The following is a 21799-nucleotide window of genomic DNA, read 5'->3' as shown; positions in this document are numbered from 1 at the left end:
TGTTTGAAATTTGCTACTAGTATACAAATTGTTTTGAACTGGTAAGACTTCTGGTGAGGAAGGTAAAAGAAGCAGGCTGCAAAATGAAATTGTCTGCAGACTTAAAACAGTTCTACTTACTACAAGCCATCATTTTGGTGTACTGCTGTAAAGATAAGAGTCTTCTTGACTTAGTTCTGTGCACATTGCAAGTGTATATTTGGACTAAATTTTCTTTTAAAGAAGGAATTGATAAATGGAAGGTCATGTTCCATTTACTTTTTCATCATAAGTTATAATTTAAATTCTTTTTCCCTGATCAGAGTGAGGATAATTTGCCACACTAACTGTTGGGGGCTAAATTTTGGGGCTTTTACTTCACTGGCTGCCAGATCACAAATCTTGGTTTCTTAATACTTCCTTCTTCCTTGTGCTGAAGTTTTACCATCTTTCATCTAGTGCAGACCTCCATAACCTTTCTGCAGCTGAACCTTGCTGCTGTGGTTCCCTTTTCCTCTGAGGCCCCTCTGAGACTGCGTTTCCCTCTGTTTCTCCCTGCCCCAATCCCAGAGGCTACCAGAGGTGCAGAGCATGAGCAAATAAGGATGCAGGCAAAACAAAATACTGGTGACTCCTGACCGTTTGGTGGGGAGGGAAGCCTCCACTCTATCATCTGTTTATTGCTGTGTAAAGTGTTTTCCTGAATATTGGGCTGACCAGAGAAAACGTGCAACTCTCAATGCCATGGCTCTGGTGATCACACGATTGCCCTGAAATAACTTCTCCCTTTCTCTGCACAGTGCTGGGCAGCATATTGAACTGTACAGATGCATATAGAGGTTTTCAGTGCAAAGAGAGTTTAGAATGTTATTATCTGAATAGGAGTATAGATAAACTTCTGGCAATAAAATAGCATTAAGTTACTTGATGCCAGTTGTAGTTACTTTCAAGAGTAACTACATTCAAGAGATTAATTTATTACATTATACAATACTGAAGAGTTTGCAACCTGCTTGGATAAAACAGGCTTCTTAAATTTGAGACTAATCTTTTGATTAACCACTATTGTAGTCTATCCAGTGTATTTAACTGCTAATTTGTAGGGCTGGCTGTGATTTGGGTTGTTATCCCAGTGAGGCTTAACATTCATGAACCTGTTCATGAATGTGAGAAGGCTGAGCGTTCAAGGGGCCTTGAATTCACACCCCTTCGCAGACCCACCATCTCCTCTGGTGTCTATCTTAGTGCCATCAGTGTGTATATTGCTCCACGGTTTTCTCCAAAATATAGTTTTGACTGCTTGTGTTATGCCTGCTGTTTTGAAGTATGTGCTACAGAGCAAGAGGTTTCACAGATGTCGGTCAACTGCAGAAAGGTTCTTGCCAAGAACTGCTGAAGCTATTGCTATTGCTAGGTGTCTGCTAGTGAGAGGTTAGGACCAAAATACAGAATTACAAGGGTAATTATTTATTCATGTGCATGAGGTGTCCAAGCCAAAATGGGGCGCCCCAAATGTGGTTTTACACAGGATTCTTACACCCTTCAAATGTTCAGGTACAACTTGATTTGACTAATCGCTAGCACCCACACTACTGATTACTCATCATAGTAAAATTTTGCAAAGTACCTATATTTCTGCAGCATTCTTGCTGCTTGTCTATTGATGCAGACATCCCTGGCGTCAGTCTTGCTATAGTTACTTACCTATGATGCCAGCCAACGCTGGGAGGGTTTCAAAGAGGTGTTAGAGGGGCTAGGATGCGGTGCCAACATCTTGGTTGTCCAGGGGTGTCTTTTATTCTTCATGGACAGCTCTAAGCTTCCAAGACGCAAAGACCTTATTTACAGGGCCAAGCTGTCCTTTGGTTTCTTTTTGGTGTTGTTCATGCTTAAGTGAGTCTCCAGTAAAATTCACTGCCTCACTACATTGCAATGTATAATGTGAACTTGGATCTATTAACAAAGTTAATACACTTACATACTGTAAAGACTGATTAATGTAATAGGGAAGGGAACTTTCATAAGGAGTAAATGAAAGCCTTGTGGTAAGACAGCACCTGGTTATGGAAATTTAGGCTATGTGAGTAGTAGCTGCAAGGCTTGTCAGCTTTGTGATAGCTTAGAGTCCAGTCTATGAAGCAGCTTAAACTGAAGCTCTGGACTGTGAGCAACATGTACTTAAAGGAATTGGGTTTCTTAGGCTTACAAAAATTTAGTTACTGACATTTCTTATGCCAAGACGTAATTTCAAAAGTGGCTGAATGCAAAGTAGGTGCAAACTGCCTGCTTGATCTTGGTGAGATTTGAGAACAGGCTTTCCTAATACTGCTTCAAAGCTCCCAGTCCAGACTTGGCACAGGTTTCTGAAGAGGCAATGATGGAGAGCAGAGGTGTCTCTGCCTGTTATGCTTGTTCCATGAGACCGTTCCTGGGAGAACAGTGATTGTGCCAGCACCTGAGACTTGGGAAGACGGGCAGGGAGTGCTCCTTGCCTGCCCCAGGAACAGAAGGACAGGGCTGGCTTCCGTAGGTGCTGTGTTGAAGCAAGAGAAGGCAGTGGCAGTGGTGGCCCCAGGTGTGGGGTGATACTGCACAGCTGGGGACCCGCATTGCTGGCATCAAGTAGCTTCATGCTTAATGCACAGAGTGACGCCTCTGTGGTTTAGGGCTACTACAAGGAACAGTACCAAGAACTCAAGAGCCGTTACCTAGCACTTGTGGGTACAAGTACAAACACGCAGGCTTTAAATAATGTAAGGGTAGGCAATATTTAATTGAACACCTGCAGCCTTCGTCAAGAGTATGCTGCACTTGAATGCAGACAAGACCGTGCTTCTGTTTGCTGGTTGTATTTTGCCTTAGTCCCTGAATTTGCATGAGAGAAAACTTAGCATTTGCTTTTTAGAAAATACTTTATTAAAACATTTATTTTAGTAATGCATTTATGTTTGGTAAGGTCAAGTACTTAGATGAAATAGCAATAAGCATAGTATATGACATTTGCAGTCTTGAAGCATGGTCAAGCCATCCTGAAGTTACAGATAAGAAGAAATGACTGAATATCAAATAAATATCTTTGATATCTTTTTATTTGTTGCTATCTGGATTCAGCACCTTTATTAAAGCACCCCATATTTCAAAATTTTCCCATACTTTTTGATTCAGAAAAAAACCACACTTTTTGCAAAACCCTTTTTCTCTGTTCCGGCTTCCTATCCAAGTGCCCCTAAACTTCGCTTTTCTTGATGCAAGTGCTATGCTTCTGTCACCCAAATGTTCTACTAACAGCCTTTGTTAATATTGCTTAGGTTTCTGCTTAGAAACTTCATGAGACAGAGCAATGTACTTCAGTTCGCATCTGTAAGAAGAATTGCAGAGGGACGGAGTGATTTACTTTATCTGCAGTTATATGAGTTTTGTAGCACAAGGAATTTAGTCCAGTGACTAGTACTGGCCCAGGTCACAGAATCACAAGGTGCTGAGGCTGGAGCACACCTCTGGAGACCTTCCAGTCCCACCACCTGCTCCAGCAGGGTCAGCCACTGCAGGTTGCCCAGGTCAGCTGGGTTTTGAATATTATTTTGAATATGTGGGAGAGGTACTCTCTGCAACAAACAACTTTCTCCGAACCATTGAAAAGACTTGAGCTCTTTCCAAGCTGCTGTTAGTGACAGTGCCTTGGAAGCTCTTTTAAGCTTAAGGAGGAGATCTGGGACCTGTGGCTCTGCCATTTGATATTTGATGTTCATTTGCTAGCGAGGGTTGTAAGCAGAATAGAATCACCAAGCATCCAGACCATTGCTTGGAGGGAAAGTGGCCACATCAGCTGTGGACATGCAGAATTACAAACTGTAAGAAAACAACCAGACTGTGGTATACAACTTGTCACTGAGCAGGTTGCGGTTAAGATGCCAAATATTTGCTTTTATCTTCACTACTTGATTGAAGGGACTCAGGTGTTCTCAGACCTTTTGTAACTATCGCGTAGTTCTCTCATATGTGTTGTCATTTCTGGATAAGCAGCTCAGCATTTGGCAGCACTGTTGCCATTGTGTTAATTCTCTAGCTTCATGGTTGACTCGGTTCTTCTGTATGCTTTCTGCTGATTTAGATCTATTCATTCCGTCCTCTTATTCCTACATGAAAGCCACCCCAGAAAACTCTGCTTGTAGCTAATGTTTAGAGCCCCATTGTATTTTCCTACTTTCTACCACTCGAAGGGGCAACAAAAGTTGCCCAGTGCATGGGAGACTTTTAGACAGGCAGAATTCCCCGAACTGTGCATCAAAATATGGGGTTTTGTTCTCCAGTAAATGGCTTGTTTTACTGTGTTCTGTTAAAAAGCCTTCACATGACTACAGTTATTTAAGTAAATAGTTTTGTGTAAAAAATGTGACCATGTAGGCATTTTTCTGTGTTTATATAAAATATTAAATTGCCATTTTTTGGGTGGAAGGAATACTTAGTAATTAAAATTTTAAAATAAATCACAGATGAGTCTAAAAGCTATTTTCTAGCAGTCAGATCAGGAAAAGATTAGGCCACATAACAGCCTAATTTTTTCTAGTACTGTATTTTCAAGATTGGTGCAAATAAATAATTTTTCAGAGAAGTAGCTTTTGGATCAGTGTGAAAAATAAATATGGTATTTATTATGGTAGTCTTATGCATATTTTTGAAGAGGAAATAAATCTTTTTATTGGTTGCAGTGGAGGCTTAGCTGACACTATTCCCATCAGATACGTTAGTGAATGCTCCAGATGTGCAGAAAGCAGACATTCCCCAGATGTAAAAAATTATCTGTGTTTTTTTGGCTGATTTACAGTCGATATTTGTGTTAGGACCATATTTATTTTAGGAAGGAAGGGGCTTCATTCTTCTGAACAGAACTTTATGCAAAGCTTTTTGTTTTCTCTTGCTCTGCAGAGAAACTAAACTTGAAAAGCAGCATTGATAAGTGGGTGCTTATAGGAAGAACAGGGTTTGAAAACAACTGTGTGGGATTTAATTTCATGAGACTCCAGGCAGGGCTAATTATAAACTGCTGCTTGGCAGTGGGAGTAAACATCCCATCTGCGTTGCCTGACGCAGAGGGATCTTGCCTGCAAACCTCTGCCCTGGCTGAGAGGAGGAGTACAGTTTTCAGTACATTCCTCCACCCATAGTGAGTGGTTTCCATGTTCCAGGTTCTCAGTTTAAAACTCTAGAAAGGCAGTTCTTACAGCAAGGTATGGATAACCAAGTCACCTTTCTCCCAGGCTTTTTGTGGTTAAAATGTTCCTCTTGGACATATTGGAAAATAAGTGTCAGAATGTGAAGTGAGCAGTAGAAGTCTTTTATTGTAGGTAACTAATACTGGCGTGGCAAAGCCTGGATTGGAATCAAGTGCTGGTAAGCTTAAAAAGCAATTGTAAGGGATGTGACGGCATTGCTCTATTATTTAGACTGTTTCATGAACAAGTTTCAATGCGTTGGCCTTTCTGTATTTTCTGTAGCTTCTCTTATGGTTAGATGTTGAATATTTCTGCTTGTCCTATTTTCAGTCCCCCAAGGGGAAGGAGTACAAGACATGGGATTATAAAATCCAGTTTTCCTCCTGGAAGTTGGAGAACCTGCTTTTTGGCAGCATTCTCATCCCCCAAGAGGGCTGCCAAACCTCGTGTAAACTCTGCAGAGGTGAGAGGCCTCCCTGAGCTCAAGATTTTTGCAGTTTCAGTGAAAGAGTGGCTAGGCAGCAGGGCAGACCCAAGCTGGGCAATCACCAACCATATGAAATTTAACAAGAGCAAGTGCTAGATTCTGCACCTGGGAAGGGATAATCCTGGTAATATGTACAAACTGGGGGACAAAAGGCTGGAGAGCCAGAAAGAGACCTGGGGGTTTGGGTTGATGGCAAGTTGAACATGAGCCAACAGTATGCCCTGGCAGCCAAAAGGGCCAGCCATGTCCTGGGGTGCATCAAGCACAGCACAGCTCAGCGAGCCAGTTGAAGGAGGTGATTGCCCCACCCTACTCTGCACTGGTGTGGCCCCACTGATATGGCTTCCAAAGAACATACAGCCCCATCTAATTGGAGCAACATTGCTAAGATTGAAATAGTTGGAATACTTTACGAATAAGATAGTCTTAGAATTTGCTATATGTAATTAGATAGAAGGGAGCCTGGAGACACTGTATCCTTGAATAGAATAAATAAGGGAAGTGTACTAGAATAAGTTAGTTTTGTGTCAGTAAGAATTGTACAAGTAAGCCAAAAATGAACTGAGCATGCCCAGAGACTGAGTTCAACCAGTAGACATGGTGAGGATGACTATCGATGACCACCAGAGGACCCTGGAAGACCACTAAGGAACATGAATGCACATGCATTAAGGTCATTTGCATATGTTAATAAGTCACACGAATAGTATTAATACGGTAATTATTTCCTAGAAAATTAATGAATATGTATGTTTTGATTGCATATAATCCCTGTAGTAGAGAACTTGGTGCACACACTAGGTGGAGCAATCCCCTGTGCACCCGGTGCCGCAATAAAGAATGCTTGTTTTCTAAAACTACAAATTGAGTTTTAGAGCGTTCTTATATTTGCCGACTTATGGTGTCACCACCTCAAGTACTGTGTGCAGTTTTGGGCACGTCAATAAAAGGGCATCAAATGGTTGGACTCAATGATCTTAAGGGTCTTTTCCAACCTAAAGGATTCGATGAAACTATTAGAGTGTGTTCAGAGGTGGGCAACCAAGATGGTGAAAGGCCTTGAGGGCAAGACTTATGAGGAGCAGCTGGTCACTTGGTTTGTTCAGCTTGGAGAGGAGAAGGCTGAGCAGTGACCTCACCGTAGCCCACAGCTTCCTCAAGTGGGGCAGCAGAGAGGGAGGTGCTGATCTCCTCTCTTGGGTGACCAGCTATAGGACACAAGGAAATGGAATGAGGCTGCCTCAGGGGAAGTTCAGATTGGACATTAGGGAAAGGTTCTTCACTGAGAGAGTGATCTGTCACTGGCACAGGCTCCTCAGGGAAGTGGTCACAGCACCAAGCCTGTCAGAGTTCAAGGAGCATCTGGGCAATGCTCTTAGTCATATGGTTTAGTGTTAGGTAGTCCTGCGAGGAGCAGGGAGTTGGGCTCGATGATCCTTATGGGTCCCTTCCAACTCAAGGTATTCTGTGATTGTAAGTTACTCGGCAGGTAACGTCCAGCGGTGGGACGGGGCAAGCTGACCACTCTCACCTAGTCCATAGGCCTACAACTGGAGGACCAGCTGCAGCATGCAGGCTCTGTGGCACCCTGTGATGTGCAGGGTGCTGCGGTGGGGAGGCAGGGAAGGACAAGAGCGCCAGTATTTTTAGAAAAACAAAATTCTGTTGCTCAAGTCAGAAAGTTATGTTTGTGGTGATTCATCACAAGTCTCATTTCTTGGTGTGTCGACATACACGTGACTAACAGAGGAACTTTCCAAAGCTCATGTTGGCTTCTGCAGTGGAATGTAAATATGACTAATACCATAGCAATAAGTGTCTGAGGGCAGTGATGGGTCTTTGCAGAGGACACCTATTTGCATAGTTACTTGGCTGTCTTGAATACCCTGTAGCTCATCAGCTTTTCAAAAGCTTGTTTGCTCTTTTGGTTTACCTGCTGGTTTTCCCCCATCTGACAAAAACTATGCATGTTACTGGGCACAGCCTGCTGAAGATCTGTCTCTTAAGATCCTGGTATTTGAGCTACGGATGTGGAAGGAAAGTAGTGTAGGCAATTCTGAAATGTTCTTGAATCTGCTTGTGCCCAAATGAGCTAGAAATACCTGCTGTGTTGTGCTTTATACACAATATAATATCTGCTTTATTTGCAATTATCCTTGCTTGGACTAAGAAAATGCTCAGAAGCTCTGTTATACTGGTAGATCCTTAAACCTCTAGGGAGTGCAGCATATTATAGCTGACTTTTTCTTCTTGGATCCTGCTACTACCTTTATTCTAGTTCTGTAGCTTTATCTCTGTTGTCTGATTGTTTCTTACCTGGAACCAGCTGAACCCCTAGTTCTGAGCCTCTCATTTCAAGCTAAGTAATTGAACTTCTTGTTCAGCTGGACCCACCCATAGTAAAAACGAATGAGAATGTGAGAAAGTGCTTTAAAGACATATGAAGGTTTGTCATGAACAGTGGAGGAACAACCAGTCTTTGCTGGGAAAGGAGACTTCCAGCACTGCAGAGTGCGTATGATGGTAATGAGTTTCATAAGCTAGGTTTTGACATTTTCTACTACCATTATTGAGATAAAGTAATGTGTTTGAAGAGCCTGACATTGTGCACCATGCTTGGAAAACAGAATTGTCATTGCAGAATATGGAATAATTCCAGTCAATATAGAATGATATTTTTCTTTTATTAACTCTGAAATTTGTTTATTGCTTGTCTTACGTGAGATTGGCAGTCAGCAGTCTCATCCTCAATTATTTCTCCATGAAGATTATGTGTGAAAACAATCTCTTAAAATAGCAATGTCACAGATTGCACACTCTTTTAAAGTGGTTTCCTCCTCTTGAGGGAAACTACTGCAGCTGGAAGCATTCAGAGTTCTTGGACTAAGTTTCATGGTAGCAGCATGAAACTTCAAATAACCTCTTTTCTGCTCCAGGTACAACTTCAGCTGCACCAAAGCTTAATGTTGAGTATATGTGCTTGTTTTTCCCTCTGGCAGTCCTTCTAAAAAGAAGTACTGCTGTTGAAGTACCCCCACCAATGTAACATTCTTTGATATATCTTTAACCTTGAGAGAGATGGTGTTAACAGATAGTGGTGGTCTATCCTCTGGTTGCTACTCCGGTAGAGTGTTTTGAGGGGCGTGCATCTTCAACAGATCCTTCTGCCAGCCTTCTGAGAGTTAGGCTAGCAAATTCCTGGTCAGGTCCTCTCTTAGGCATTCCTCCTAGGAGGACTGTAGCCTGGGAGGTGTATGTACTGCACAAAACAAACCAACTGGAATTCAAGTTTGAGGAACAGCTATGAAAATACCTGTTTAATTTTCTCTTGAGTGTTTTGACCTTTCTTGCCTGTTAACATGGGGGTTTCTTGATGCAGTCTAAACAAAGGGGTGACGTCAGAGTTAACTGAGATTTGGGTCTTAGCAACTGCTCATTTTACTGACATTTTTAAGATTGTATTGCAAGATGATATAGGCTTCAGATAAACAACTTGCAAATATTTTGCATTCTGTGAAACAGTTTTTCATGAGCTAAGTATATAAAAGAGTTTATGGTCTCCACCTGGAGTGAGGAACACCAGGTATAATATCTTCTTGCTTTCTATCCAAGATCTATGCCTAAAGACTATCCAGGAGGTTCTAAATGCATTTTGCTCGTGCACCACAATAAAGACATGAATTGCCTCTGTTTCCATGAAGCGGTCTGTTACTGACCAGGCAGTGCTGCCTCCCTACTTGGCTGTGAGCAAGGTGGTACTCAGTTCAGATTTTACTGTATGGAATCGCTGCTTATACTTCAGATTTCAGTTTCTGCTGTAGCAGTTCAGCTGGCCACACTGAAGACTAGCTTGAAGGATGTTTTCAGGAAACTGTAAGCTTGCCTTTGATTTTTTTTATTCCAGTTGTCATTCCTTGCTTCCATATTAAAAAAAAATGTATCTTAGTCTCATTTCTTCTCTGGGGGAAAAAAAATTGCATTATTAATGCAGGTATTCGAGAAGGAAAAGAGATATAAATTTTGACCTCAGTTGAGATGAAAGATGTCACCAATTATATGAGCATCCGTCATTCCTGGTGCTAGACTCATGAGTTCTCCTTGACTTAACTTGGCCTGTCATGTAAGCAGAAAGAACATTCTGTGCGGTTTGATTTTTGATGTTTGTTCTTCATTCCTCTCTTCAGACTTTGGAGTAGCCAGTTCTGATCCCTTTTCCGTAGCTACATTCTTAGAGGAAAAGCCAGGCACATCAATGCTTTATGTATGTATCTTCTGAATTAAGGTAGCTCTGGCTGGAATTAAGTTCAGCTCTGGCTGGCTTGATACTCAGGAGGTAGAAAAAGTCTTCCAGCTTCTTTGGGGCTGGAGCAGTATATTTGGATGTCTTTTTCTTGAATAGCTGGTATCTGCTTTCATAGCTTTTTCTTTTTCCTAGTTCATCTTCCTACTTTCACTGAAGTATCAGAAATATTCCAAGCAGTTGTTATAGCTGTCCATTTGTCTTACAAGCCTCTGCTGCTGAGATCACAGTACTATATTCTGCTGTGAAACCAGTTTGTATCATGAATATATTGAGTTCGTGTGTTTGCAGTTGGCTGGGTAAGCAGCAGTAGCTCTAGTAACTGACCTAATACAGCAAGGTAGAATGTTCTTTTCCTAAGGGCTGACAATGAAGCTTAAGCTACCCACAGTGGAGAGCCCAGAATGGTGACAGCTGCATTTCGCTGTCTTTTAGGAAGTTCAGGAGACTGGTCAAGATCATCTGTGCTAATAACTTAACCACCTTTATCCTGTTAACCACTCTTAGGGGAAAAGATAAGTCCTATAAACCCATGAAAATTAATTTTTAATGCCAAGGTATTAAATCCATCACTTGTTCATATAACTTTCATATCGGCTTTTGTGCTCCAAGGCTTTTCTTCACACTTGAATCTTGTAAATTCTCGTGATTGGAGCTGTACCCCTGCTCATTTTGTGGTTCATTGGAAAGAAGGCTGGGAAAGAATATTCTGTGGATGGCACTAAGAAAGCATGCAATAGCATTGGCAAGAATAACAGACTAAGTGCATTATATTGACTGTAGCAATATATGTTCTGGCCCTCCAGATCCTTTCTGTAGAGACAATTTTTTGTGCTGTTCCTTTTTTTTCCAAAGAGCTGTGTGGATGGTGGTCTGGAGAAATAGAGAAGAATGTCTTCAGCCCTGACTTAAAATATTCTAGTCTGATGCAGGAAGCAGAGAACACACCTCAAGATAGATCAAAGACATGTTTATGGCTGTAATAAATATTGGGTTTGAGTGAGAAAAAATAGTGTTCTTACTGTTGCTTTCATCTTCTACAGGCAATGTTGACGACTTCAGCTTAGAAGATGCACTTGGTAATTATTACACTCTTGCAAATTTTGGGGAGGTAGGCGGGAAAATAGTGGCTGTTCTTTTGACTTGTTTGATTCTGAGTATCACCGCATGACTGAGCACGACACCTTCCCCACACAGTTTGTGTAACCTCAGTGGAACAATTCAGCTATGGGTATGTCAAAATGTTAAATGCATAGAACTGAAATTCGTCTTTGGGAACACTCAGGGATTCCTCTCAAGGGGAAAATGTCTTGCCGATTAGACTTGATCTTGTTCTTTTCATTGTATATACATAGGCTTACATTTGTCCTTCATGTATCTTCTGAACAGTGTATTAAATAGTATTTAAACTTTTTTTTTTCCTAACCGTTCCTGACATAAGCTACAAATGAGCCTGTTCCATCTCAGAAGCCAGCATCATCGGATTCTGGTGAGATCTAATTCTGTAGTAATGCCTTTTACTGTGAAGTCAAGTGTAGCTGTACATACTAATTTGAGAGCCTGAATTTTTCAATTTAGTGGCACACAAAGTTGTGATATTTCTATAAAAGATGGCAGTTCCCTAACAGCATTTTGGTCACAAATTTACTTTGTGATTTCACAAGCTTAAAGACCCTGTGAGAATCTTTTCTGTTGGCTTTCAGTCTGCATGTTTTGAGCTTGGTTACCTTGAGCTGGCCCTTTGTATGTACCATGATCACCAAAAGCCACGTGTAGTTTGGCAGAGAATGCCCAGTAACTCTGTGGTGGTTTTCCATGGGCCTTTACATTCTTAGTGAATATATTGTGAGGTGCATTTTGTGTGAAAATAGTCTAAAACCAGTTCACGGAGTTGATTAAGGTAACAGACGGCACATAAAAATAATTGCAGTCTAATTATGTTTATTTACCTTCATTTTTAAGGGTCTAGATCACAAAAACTGGGTGTATTTCACTCATTTCGTAGCCAAGCCCTACTTGATTCATTGCTGTGTCTTCGCTAGATGGCACTAATTCTATAAACTATTACTTATGGAAGTAGTTTATAAATCTGAAGTAATCTCTTCCTTTCCAGGAAGTAATTATAGTAGCACAAGGAAATACTAATCTGTTTGAAATAATATGAGGGAAGGTATTCTTTCTAATGCTCTTCAGCTCTGCAATGCGGGCAGCAGCAGAAACTGCTGTATTGTTTTCACTTGGCCAGTAAAAGGTGCCTCCAGTTAGGGAGATAATGCACAGTAGCTTTTTGAGAACCATCACTAGACCTGTTGCAGTATAGACGGCTTTCCTAACACAGGAGATACAGCTGTAGGACTGTAGCGCTGTTTGCTGCTCTGTTTGATTTAGCCCTTTGAAGTTTTGTCTCTCTTAAAGCAGTCTGTTTCCAACTACTGACATTTTTGAAATCAAAGTTGGCTAATTGAGAAACAGTAGGCTGAATGAATCAGATGGTTCAGGTAAGTGAAGAGAGAGTAGCCTTTATAGGATGGCAAGCCTAAGTTGGGGTCTTAGAACTGTGCTCTGGAGGTGCCTGTCTCTTTACTTTGAATATACCGAGAACCTAAGGAGAACTGATCTGACTTGTACTAGAGCTGGGAGGAGACAACACCATGCAAAATCAAGAAGTAGCACATGGAAGAAATGGGCCACTGGACTGGTTCAGCTGTTGCTGAAAACACAGTTTTAGAAAACTTCTGTTGGTATATTGATTTGATGTAGGCAACAAAGACTGTGAGCAAACAGTACACAGATAATCACTAAGATCTCTTATTCTTCACACAAGTAACTTTGGCCACTTTATTCTTGTCTGCAGATGACCCCAAGCCAGGTCCACCTGCAAAACCCAGAGACACTGGTAAGACTGACCTAACAGGAATTTCTGAACAGTAGAAAAGTATTTGTTAATCTTTCCCAGTCCCTTTCAAAGTGACTGTATTATAGACTGCTTTTGATCTTTTAACCTTTTTCTTCCTAAATCTCTCTCGTGTGTGTAGATAACCCCAAGCCAGGTCCACCTGCGCAACCTAAAGACACTGGTAAGGCTTCTAGGACAAGTTCCTGAATTGTGACATGGTTTTACTATCTCAGTTAAACTTACAATAATTGCACCATGTTAACTGGCTGCTATGTATGTCAGATGTTGCACTGGGTAAACACTGAGGACTGAGGAAAAAATGTCGTGCAAATAAGCTTTGCAGCAGTCTTGAAATTCCATAACAAACCTGTTGAGTCACTTTCCTTTCACTTAAAAGTGGGATGAGATGTGGAGGAGGAAGGATGGGACAGAGTGTGTGTGCTTGGGGCAGTGCTGTTCTTAGCTGCCTGTGGTGGAGCACCTGTGTATTGGATTGAGTCCTTTCATCTTTACAGACTGAATCCCTGCTAGTCGTCCTAGAAAGTCAGTAGTAAAAAAGCCTGTGAACTGTATTCTTAAAGCATCTAAATTAAAGGTAAAGTTCAAAGTTAAAGGTTGGTTTGTTTGGGGTTTTTTTAGTTTTTCTTTTAAAGGCCCCAGTTAAGAAATACAGTTCTTTTGTGTTTGAAAGGTAGGCTTAAAATACATGTCATTCCCTGCTTAATGCACTGTAGAGGTCTTCTCTAAATCAGAACAAAACAGTTTCAGATGGATGCAGCTGTGATGATGCTATTACCCAGGAATATGGTGGTAAAGAGTCCTTACCTGAAATGCAAGCTCTGGTTCTTGTTCCTTCTCCTGCCTGATTTGCAGCAGATATTTGAATTCAGGTCTTGCATGCAGTGCTTTTGCCACCCAACTAAAACATCCTCTGATGCAATGCATTTAGTTTTGCTGCTTGAAACAAATTTGCTTTGCATAAACTAAAGATTCATTTGGTAGCAGAGGGAAGGAGGAGAACTCAGGCCCCGTGAGGTAGGGTCCAGTGGAAATGGAGAGGGACTGGTTCAATATCCTGCAATAAACAGAGGAGGGAATGACATTTGTATCTTCCTGTTGTCAGGCAAATACAGCAGCCAGTGGAGTGTGGCATGTAGAACTCTTGGGGTTTGTTTTGCTGTTTTTTTTTTAATCTCTAGCTACTGTGTTGTAAAGGTTCAAAAGATTGGTTGTAACTTAGAAGCCCAGTTCTAAAGAAACGTTCACGGGTGCAGCCTTGAAAAGGAAGGGTCCTTTCCTGCCCATGTCCTTTCTCTGCTTTAACAGGATAATGAGACTTGGGCTGTTTCACTTAAGTATCTTACAGGGCTTTTCGCTTGCTTAGCCTATGACTCATGCAGTACTACCTGCTCTTGGACACTGACTTCTTGCAGTTGTTCAGGAAGTCCAGAGGCAACAGTGGTGCTATCAAACTGTATAGTGCTGAGCTGAAGGGACTTGAGATTGGTATGGCTTTTGAAGCGTGAACGTGTTGAGATTATGACGCTGAGCCTAAAACCACCACAAACTCAGCTGAACTACCTAGAGAAAACTTCCATGTCATTATGTGCCTTGAGGTGTCTTTTCACTGAACTTAAAACATGTAAGGTAACATTATTTTTACTTTTTTGTAGGCAACCTTGATGATTCGGATCTATTAGATGGCAGTTTACCAAAAGGAGGAGGCGGTGGTAGTGGCAGCAATGGTAAGATAGTGGATTGTGTTTCATATTGATCCTATCAATATGTAGGATTTGATAAAAGCTTGCTTACAAGCTGGTTAACATGGTCTAACTTGTAACACTATTGGTTCTGGTATCTGAAACTTGAGAGCATACCTTCCAGTTCAAAAGGAATGTGTTCCATCTGTGCCAAAAAAACCCAGATAATGAAGAGGTAAAACTGGTCTAGGAATCTTCAATGACTTTCACTGTTATGCTAAGAAAGATGGGTTTTAAAACTGGGATGTGAATGTGGTACTTATTTCAAAATTCACCACGAATACAGTTCTTAAAGGCATTCAGGTGTTATTTTCAGACCTTCTGTGATATTCTCAGTTTCTTTTAATTCTTGTGGTTGGGAAGCCCAGGGGTAGGCCAGAAGAGGATCCACCTTGTGCTCTCAAAGATTTCTTCCATCCCACAGGATGAATTGATCCTTAGACTTCCAAGTGATGTAGGTTATATCTTCTCTGAGTAGTATAAAAACCAAGCTTGTTTTGACTAACCTGCCATGCCTCATTGTTACGGCACAGCTCAGTACAGAGGTGGTCACTGGGACCAAGCTGTGGTAATGGTCATCATTAGGATAGGGTTAGTTGTCCCTGTGTGCATTACTGCAACTTTATTATTTCCAGATCAGAGTCAGGTTAAGTATCTTGATGTGACGTTGAGACGTGCTGCTGGTTACTGACTTCGTCAGAGAGTTGTCCCAGACAGAGATTACTGAAGCTAATTTTTTTGGAATCTTTCACCTTCCAAGGTTCATTTGGGGCAGTAACTTGAAAATTGGCAGGAGCAAGAAGCATCTGTTGAGACTTGTGTGGTGTTTTCATCTGCACAGGTTCCTGCTTCAGTGGTGGAAGTTGCATATTGCCCATCTGTGTCTGAAACTTCTGTCTCATTTGTTAAAAGAATTGCAAAAACATTTAGTAAATGCAGCTGGGAATTTAGGAAAAGATAGTTGTTTCCGTGGAAATACAGTTGAATGCTACTCTGAAATTGTATGCTGTTTCTCTCCACTGAGTATTCTGTGGTGGTGGGCAAGCTGATTAAACCAGATTTCACGTGTGCTGTGCTCATTTTGTAGAAGTACCAAGCTCCCAAGGCTGAAGTTGGCATCACCATGAGCTGTGCTTTGAAAATAGAATGTTTTAGTGCCAGAGACCTTAGCAGTATGGATGTATTAGATGGCTCATATTTTTGCATGATTAACTGACAAAAAGGTTGTCAATTATGATATGACTGTTCTTTAGACATGTAAAATCTAAACCTTTTTTCTTAATTTTTACAGAACGAAAGGGCCCAAGTCCAAATAATAATGAAGACACTGAGGGTAAGTGCAGAACTTTAGTGTATGATGGTGTTTGCATGCCTGACGCTTATTTTCCGGGTTTTTCTGTATTGCTAATATTCTGCTAGAATGGCCACTGCTGGTAGTGGGTTTCAGCTTAATAATTTTTGTGGAATCTGGAATTTTACTTTCAAGCTCTGCTTTCATAATTCTTTAAAATCTCTATGTGGCAAATGATGCAAAAGTGTTAAGGTCTCAGAGGTGCTGGTGCAGTCACTGCATGCGTACCGCTTAGATTTGGCTATGAAAGGATAGCTGCTTTTAAGCAGTGGAACTTACAACAGGCATGCTTAAGTTGTTTAACAATAGGTATTGCTAACAAATCAATGGTTATAAAATTAGAGGATTCACTTTTCATTATTCACAAAAACAGAAAGAGTCGATTACTACAGTTTCATGTAATAATTTCAGTTTATTGTTTTATTGGAAGAATTCACAGGGTTTACAAGAGAATACAAGTTTGACATTGCTTTCAAATCTGAAAATATATGCAAACCTCTTTTTTCAGCTTCTCAGGGAGCAATAGCTGGAATTGTAAGTGCTGTGGTTGCTACTGTAATTGGAGCAGTATCTAGTTTCATTGCTTACCAGAAGAAGAAACTCTGTTTCAAACAAAGCGGTAAGAATTCTAAATTAGTTTTGTTTTCTGGTGCCTAAAGAGATGTGTTTTTGTATTTATATGGGGGCTAGAAATTAATCTTATGCATAAGGTACTTTCAATAGCACAGTGAATTTGTGTTCACAGGGAGTAACTTCTCTTACTAGTCATCTAAGACAGGGTGTCTGAACTGAATTAGAGACTGTTTTCATGCTGGAAAATGCCTTGTCATTTCTAATTTTGTAAATCATCTTGCCTTTGTGTCTTTACAAGATACTTGCCTACATATTAGGTTTCTGACAACTACCTGGATGTTCATCCCCAAATGATTCTTTCTTCTGAAGTTGTCTATTGCGTGCTATCTACATCCTTTCCATTTAAACAAGATATAACTTGGATCAGAGAACTTGGGGTGTACTGTGGGTGATAGGTGGGGCAGAAGCTTTGTTTTTGCCCTTTCTAGTCTTTCTGAGTGGTTGATGAAGGGAGATGATAGAGCACCTGTTCAGCCAGGCACTGCTATTTTGTAATTTGGGAAGGTTGGAAACTAAGTAACATCCATCATGCACATCAACATTAACATGCAGGCAACACAAGTGAAACTCAACTACTCTCAGTAGCCCAGTTTCTTCCATGCTGTTTCTGCTCTCAAATTATCTCTATTAATCAACAACTTTGAGGATAAAAGAATTCGAATGCTAAATGCCTTTATTTCCCAGCAGATGAAGAGAATGTGAATATGGACAGCCATCGGGGAGCACAATCTGAGCCACCTGGTAAGAGAAGGATCTAGATGGAAGTTCAACCTTTTGGTGGGGATCCTATTAGATGCACTTTATAGACATCTAACTTAGTGGAGAAAATTACTTGCACTGTTTTGTTTGTTTTTTTTTTTAAAAAAAGTTTGTAACTACCATGACAACTAACTTAGAACTGAATCAAGACTTCAGTTCTGATAATGGCCACTCTTCTCTGGTTTTTTTTATTCTTTGAACAGATTGGTTTATTGCCTTGAGGAGACCTTGAAATACAGGAGCTTAGAGGAAGTAAAGAACTGAATTATTTCTGCAAAAGTCTTATTAAAGACAGTTAGGAAAACACAAGCCTGATCCTTTAGTGTGATTTATAACTGCAAGTAGCTGACAGGTGTTTCATTAGCATATGTTATGTGTGATCAGAATCTGATCTCTTTTTTGATTGTAAACCCATACAGAACCCTGCCAGAATCCATATTAAAAATGTTAATAGTGTTTGGGCAGAGATTAAACTACACTGAAGGCAAGGAGGACTGAACTTACTAGCGTGTTGTTGTAACTAGAACATTCTCTGTCGTGTACAGAGAATGATTCTTGTATGAAAGAATCATCAAATAACAAATCTTTCTACAATGGTGACAGCTGCGGAAGGATCTCTGTTAAAGCAACAAAAACCCTAACAACCTCACCCTTCCAAGTACGGTTGCTAGGGCACTTGGCTGATGGAACAGGTGATTATTTCTAGGAAAGCCATTGATAGATCTGGAGGAAACAGTATAGGTGAATACTTGGCCTTCTAGCCCTTGTGACTGGTCAACAAAGGAAGAAGCCGTACACCCTCATGCTTAAGTTTGTTGAGTGTCTTTGAGACACTGAATATTAAAATCTCAAAGCAGTATAAATTTGCAACATATTCTTCTGTAAGCTTAATCTAAACCCCACAGAACTAGGTTTTTTTTTGGTTTGTTTTTTTTTTTTTATAATGTAACAAAAGAATTTTTATACCTTATTTCTTTCAGGTATTTCATCAGTTTGCTAAAAGCTTCCATCTGGCTCATGATCCTTTTTATAGAGGTTTTCTCTTTAATCTGTTAAATAAAACCTCTCAGGGAGAAAGCATTTTCTTGTGACTGGCCGTTGAAGTCAGGACTGGAGATAGGCATGTGTCCTCAATTCAGCTATGCATTAGTGAAGCAAGCAGTCTTGTCCAAAGACCTCTACCAAAGGCAGTTAACATATGAGTTGGAGTCAGGATATGCTAAAATTTTGGCCAAGATTCACCAGAACTCAGGTGTGAAATGCATCAAATGATGCATCCTTTATTTTAACTGATAAAGTCAAACGTGGGATATTATCATAAGTGATTACTCCTGCCTATACATCCCAAATTTCATACCTCTGTTATATTTTGCAGGCAAGCATGAGCATATTTTGAGCCAAGAAACTGGGCACCATGGTCAACATGGTGCTAATCCTGATTTAAGTTCTCGGAGTCAGCAGACATTAGCTCTGCTTTTGGTAATACAGTGTTGAGGTACCTACATAGCTTCTAGTTAGAAGCAGTCTTGCATTCAGGCAGGTCAGGTGGCATGAGAGAACAGGTTTGCGTTTTTAAAATTTTATGTAGACTTAGCTTTGACTTCCTGAAAAAGTGGATAACCTAGGCTAGCACTTTCTTTCAATAACCCACTTTTTCCATCAGCTATGCAGACTGTACTCCATTTCATTTTTGCATCCACAAAACTGCAAGTCTGAAACTGCATGCTGGGTTATACTGCAAGTGTAGATAGCTACACAGATCTAGTAGGATGTGGTTATTTGAGTGAGAAATCTGGTATGTAATATACCCTTGGTATGCAGGGTACTGGCTACACAGAATCAGGCCTCTGCTTGCCTGAATTTATTCCACAGTTTCAAATGCCTACTGAAAAAGTCTGCTGTCCACATCTATGGTTATATAGTAATATATAACTTAAAATGTATACTAACTTAGCGTACTAATCTTGAGTTCTTTTTCACTTCTTAGTTCAGCGCACACTTCTGGAGAACTAAATTGAAGACAACGTGATGAAGAACTGGCTATTGAAACTGAATAGAGAACGTGCATTCTGCCTGAAAAAAATAAAGGAAACAAAAAAGCATAATAAAAAAGCAGAGTCTGAAGTTGCATGAGAAAACAGTTGCTGTATGAAACACCTCTGGCAGTGTGACTTAGACCTGAGTACTCCTGTATGGTTAGCCCTGTGAAGCATTGTTGCACACCAAGATGTGGCCTTAATGACAGGAGTGTAGAAGTATGTCGTGCCTTTACATTCTTTCCTGTACTCCTGTGACAAATGGGTGTGTCTCAAGTGCATTCAGTATGTTTGACTTTTCCTTACCTCTCCAAAAGCAATAAGCGATTAATGTTTTGTTACATCATTGCTTTCAGGCAGTGCAATCATTGTTTTAATATCCTGTATGCAGTGAGCTTACCAACCAACCAACTTGCTATACGGTGTGGGCACCTGAAAGCACATGGCTCACTGTGTGTGTGGGGGGTGCTGCTGATACAATCTGCGTAGCTGCCTGGGTCAGCCACCAGGGAAGAGATACTTGTTCTTGCGCATCCAAGAGACAAAAATTCGGAGTTATGTTTTTGCATATTTTTTTTGTTGCATCTGTCTGGTACAGATTCAGAACACCCAAACTAGTGCACACAGACCCTTCATCCTTTCTGGCTTTTTCTGCTTAACAAGTGCTGAGCTGGTCAGATGTGGAAAAGCCTGATTAGCAAATCAGAACCGTAACCGGATTTTGTACATCTGATGTGATTGATATTTGGCAGGTGTCTGAACAGTTGTGGATGAAATAGTGGGGAGTGGGGATTAACATCTTCAGACTTCCATAAGCGAAAACTTCACAGAAAATAATGTGATACTTTGAATTTGGAAGGCTTATCATACGCATTTAAAAGGCAGAAACAGTACTACAATTCAAAAGTACGTAACAGCAAGACTGATGAGAACAAGCCAGCCTCACTCCACAAGCATCCATTGAACAGTATAAATAACGTATGTGTGAAGAATGCTTTTCGACTTGTGAAGGATTGCCATCAGGATGAGGGCCCATGATTGCATCCTCAACTGAAAGCACTTGTCAGCTTTGCTGTGGCTCTTGAAAGCCACAGGAAGGTTTCAAGGATCTGTGGAAACATGGAAAACTGTGCAACTCATAACTCATAAGTTAAAGGACTAAGTCTGGAATAATAACTAGTTCTGTCTGGAAGGGATAGTCTGACCAGTCCTGTTGGCTTTCATTCTAATTGTTTCCAATTTACATGCAATTTTACAGTCTGTCTTACTAATGTGCTTCAGCCACCTGGCAAAGTTCTACCGAAAGATGACATTTCATGGAACGTCTTAGAAGTCATTATGAATCTGGATATTAAACATGTAAATATATCTGTGCATTCAGATATGAATGTATGCCAAGGATAATTCATTTAAGAATTTCTTGTACATGTTTCTTAGCTTGCAACAAAGCTTTACATAGATTTTAGTATTTTGTTATGGAATTAATTTGTAAACCTCTTTTTGCCCCACTTCGGCTTTTAGTATAAAAGTACTAAAACCTCTAAGTGTGTTTGAGGGTGGAAAATTGATTTTTATACAAACATTTGATCTATGTAAATGCACAGAAATGAAATGTACTGCTTACCGGCTTGAATAAACAGGTATCTCATATCAATGCCAAGTGTAGAGAAAACAGAAATAAGCCAGTGTTTGTAACGGATAGAATGGCAGGGGAAGCTCAAACGAGCTAACCAGACTCTTGAATCCTTCTTCAGCTTTTGCAAGCCTAAAAATTACTTATTGAAACCTCCTACCAACATTGTGATTTTTCTAGAAATAAATAAAAAAAAAAAAAAAGGAAATGTTTGTATATTTTCCTTCTTAGTAGCATTAGAAATACAAAATTTTGTTGGTCTACCAGCAAAGCAGTCTTCAAAGGGAGTTTGTCTTCCTGCTCCATCAGCAAGTCAGGTTTATTTCTTACAGACATTTTAATCATTTTAGGAGGATGTTGGCCAGTAGCAACGAAGCTGTGAGCTGCTTTCACAAGGCACTTACCAGTGCAAAGTGCAGAGAAGACATCTGTCTCTGTGAAGGACAGGCACGGCTTTTGGCTTTTGAATTTGGTAACACAGAATCTACTGAAAATATGCACAGCGATAGAAGGCTTAGTACGGGCAAACTTAACCATGTGTGTGTTGAGAAGGAAGAAAGACTGGCTGCTGCCACCTAGGAAGCCAGGCTAAAGAGAAGGCTTGAAATTTCAGGCTGTTCTTTTGCAGTGGGCAAGAAACTGGCAATTTATGGGTTTCTGTTACTTATCTGTGGATAAATCTGTTCACTTATTTTTCAGTTACCAGGGTATTAATCGCTACGTTACTATTTGTCTCTCTACCCCTTGAGACT

The 21799-nt window shown here is 40.5% G+C and overlaps 1 protein-coding gene across 1 annotated transcript in view; it reads left to right on the top strand.

The window, feature by feature from the left end:
• LOC104053324 (CD99 antigen) overlaps positions 1–21255 on the top strand; it is a 33122-nt gene extending 11867 nt beyond the window's left edge. Inside the window, exons 2-10 of the mRNA XM_064437556.1 lie at positions 11023–11058; positions 11421–11468; positions 12834–12875; positions 13015–13056; positions 14549–14620; positions 15927–15968; positions 16495–16605; positions 17304–17360; positions 19366–21255. Coding sequence (XP_064293626.1) covers positions 11023–11058; positions 11421–11468; positions 12834–12875; positions 13015–13056; positions 14549–14620; positions 15927–15968; positions 16495–16605; positions 17304–17360; positions 19366–19391 — 476 coding nt within the window. The 3' untranslated portion in view covers positions 19392–21255. The remainder of the gene's footprint in view (positions 1–11022; positions 11059–11420; positions 11469–12833; positions 12876–13014; positions 13057–14548; positions 14621–15926; positions 15969–16494; positions 16606–17303; positions 17361–19365) is intronic.
• The last annotated feature ends 544 nt before the right edge of the window (positions 21256–21799 follow it).

Source organism: Phalacrocorax carbo, chromosome 1 (genome assembly GCF_963921805.1).
Source record: "Phalacrocorax carbo chromosome 1, bPhaCar2.1, whole genome shotgun sequence".
Classification (NCBI taxonomy): Eukaryota; Metazoa; Chordata; class Aves; order Suliformes; family Phalacrocoracidae; genus Phalacrocorax; species Phalacrocorax carbo.
This window is presented reverse-complemented; position numbering and strand designations above follow the sequence as displayed.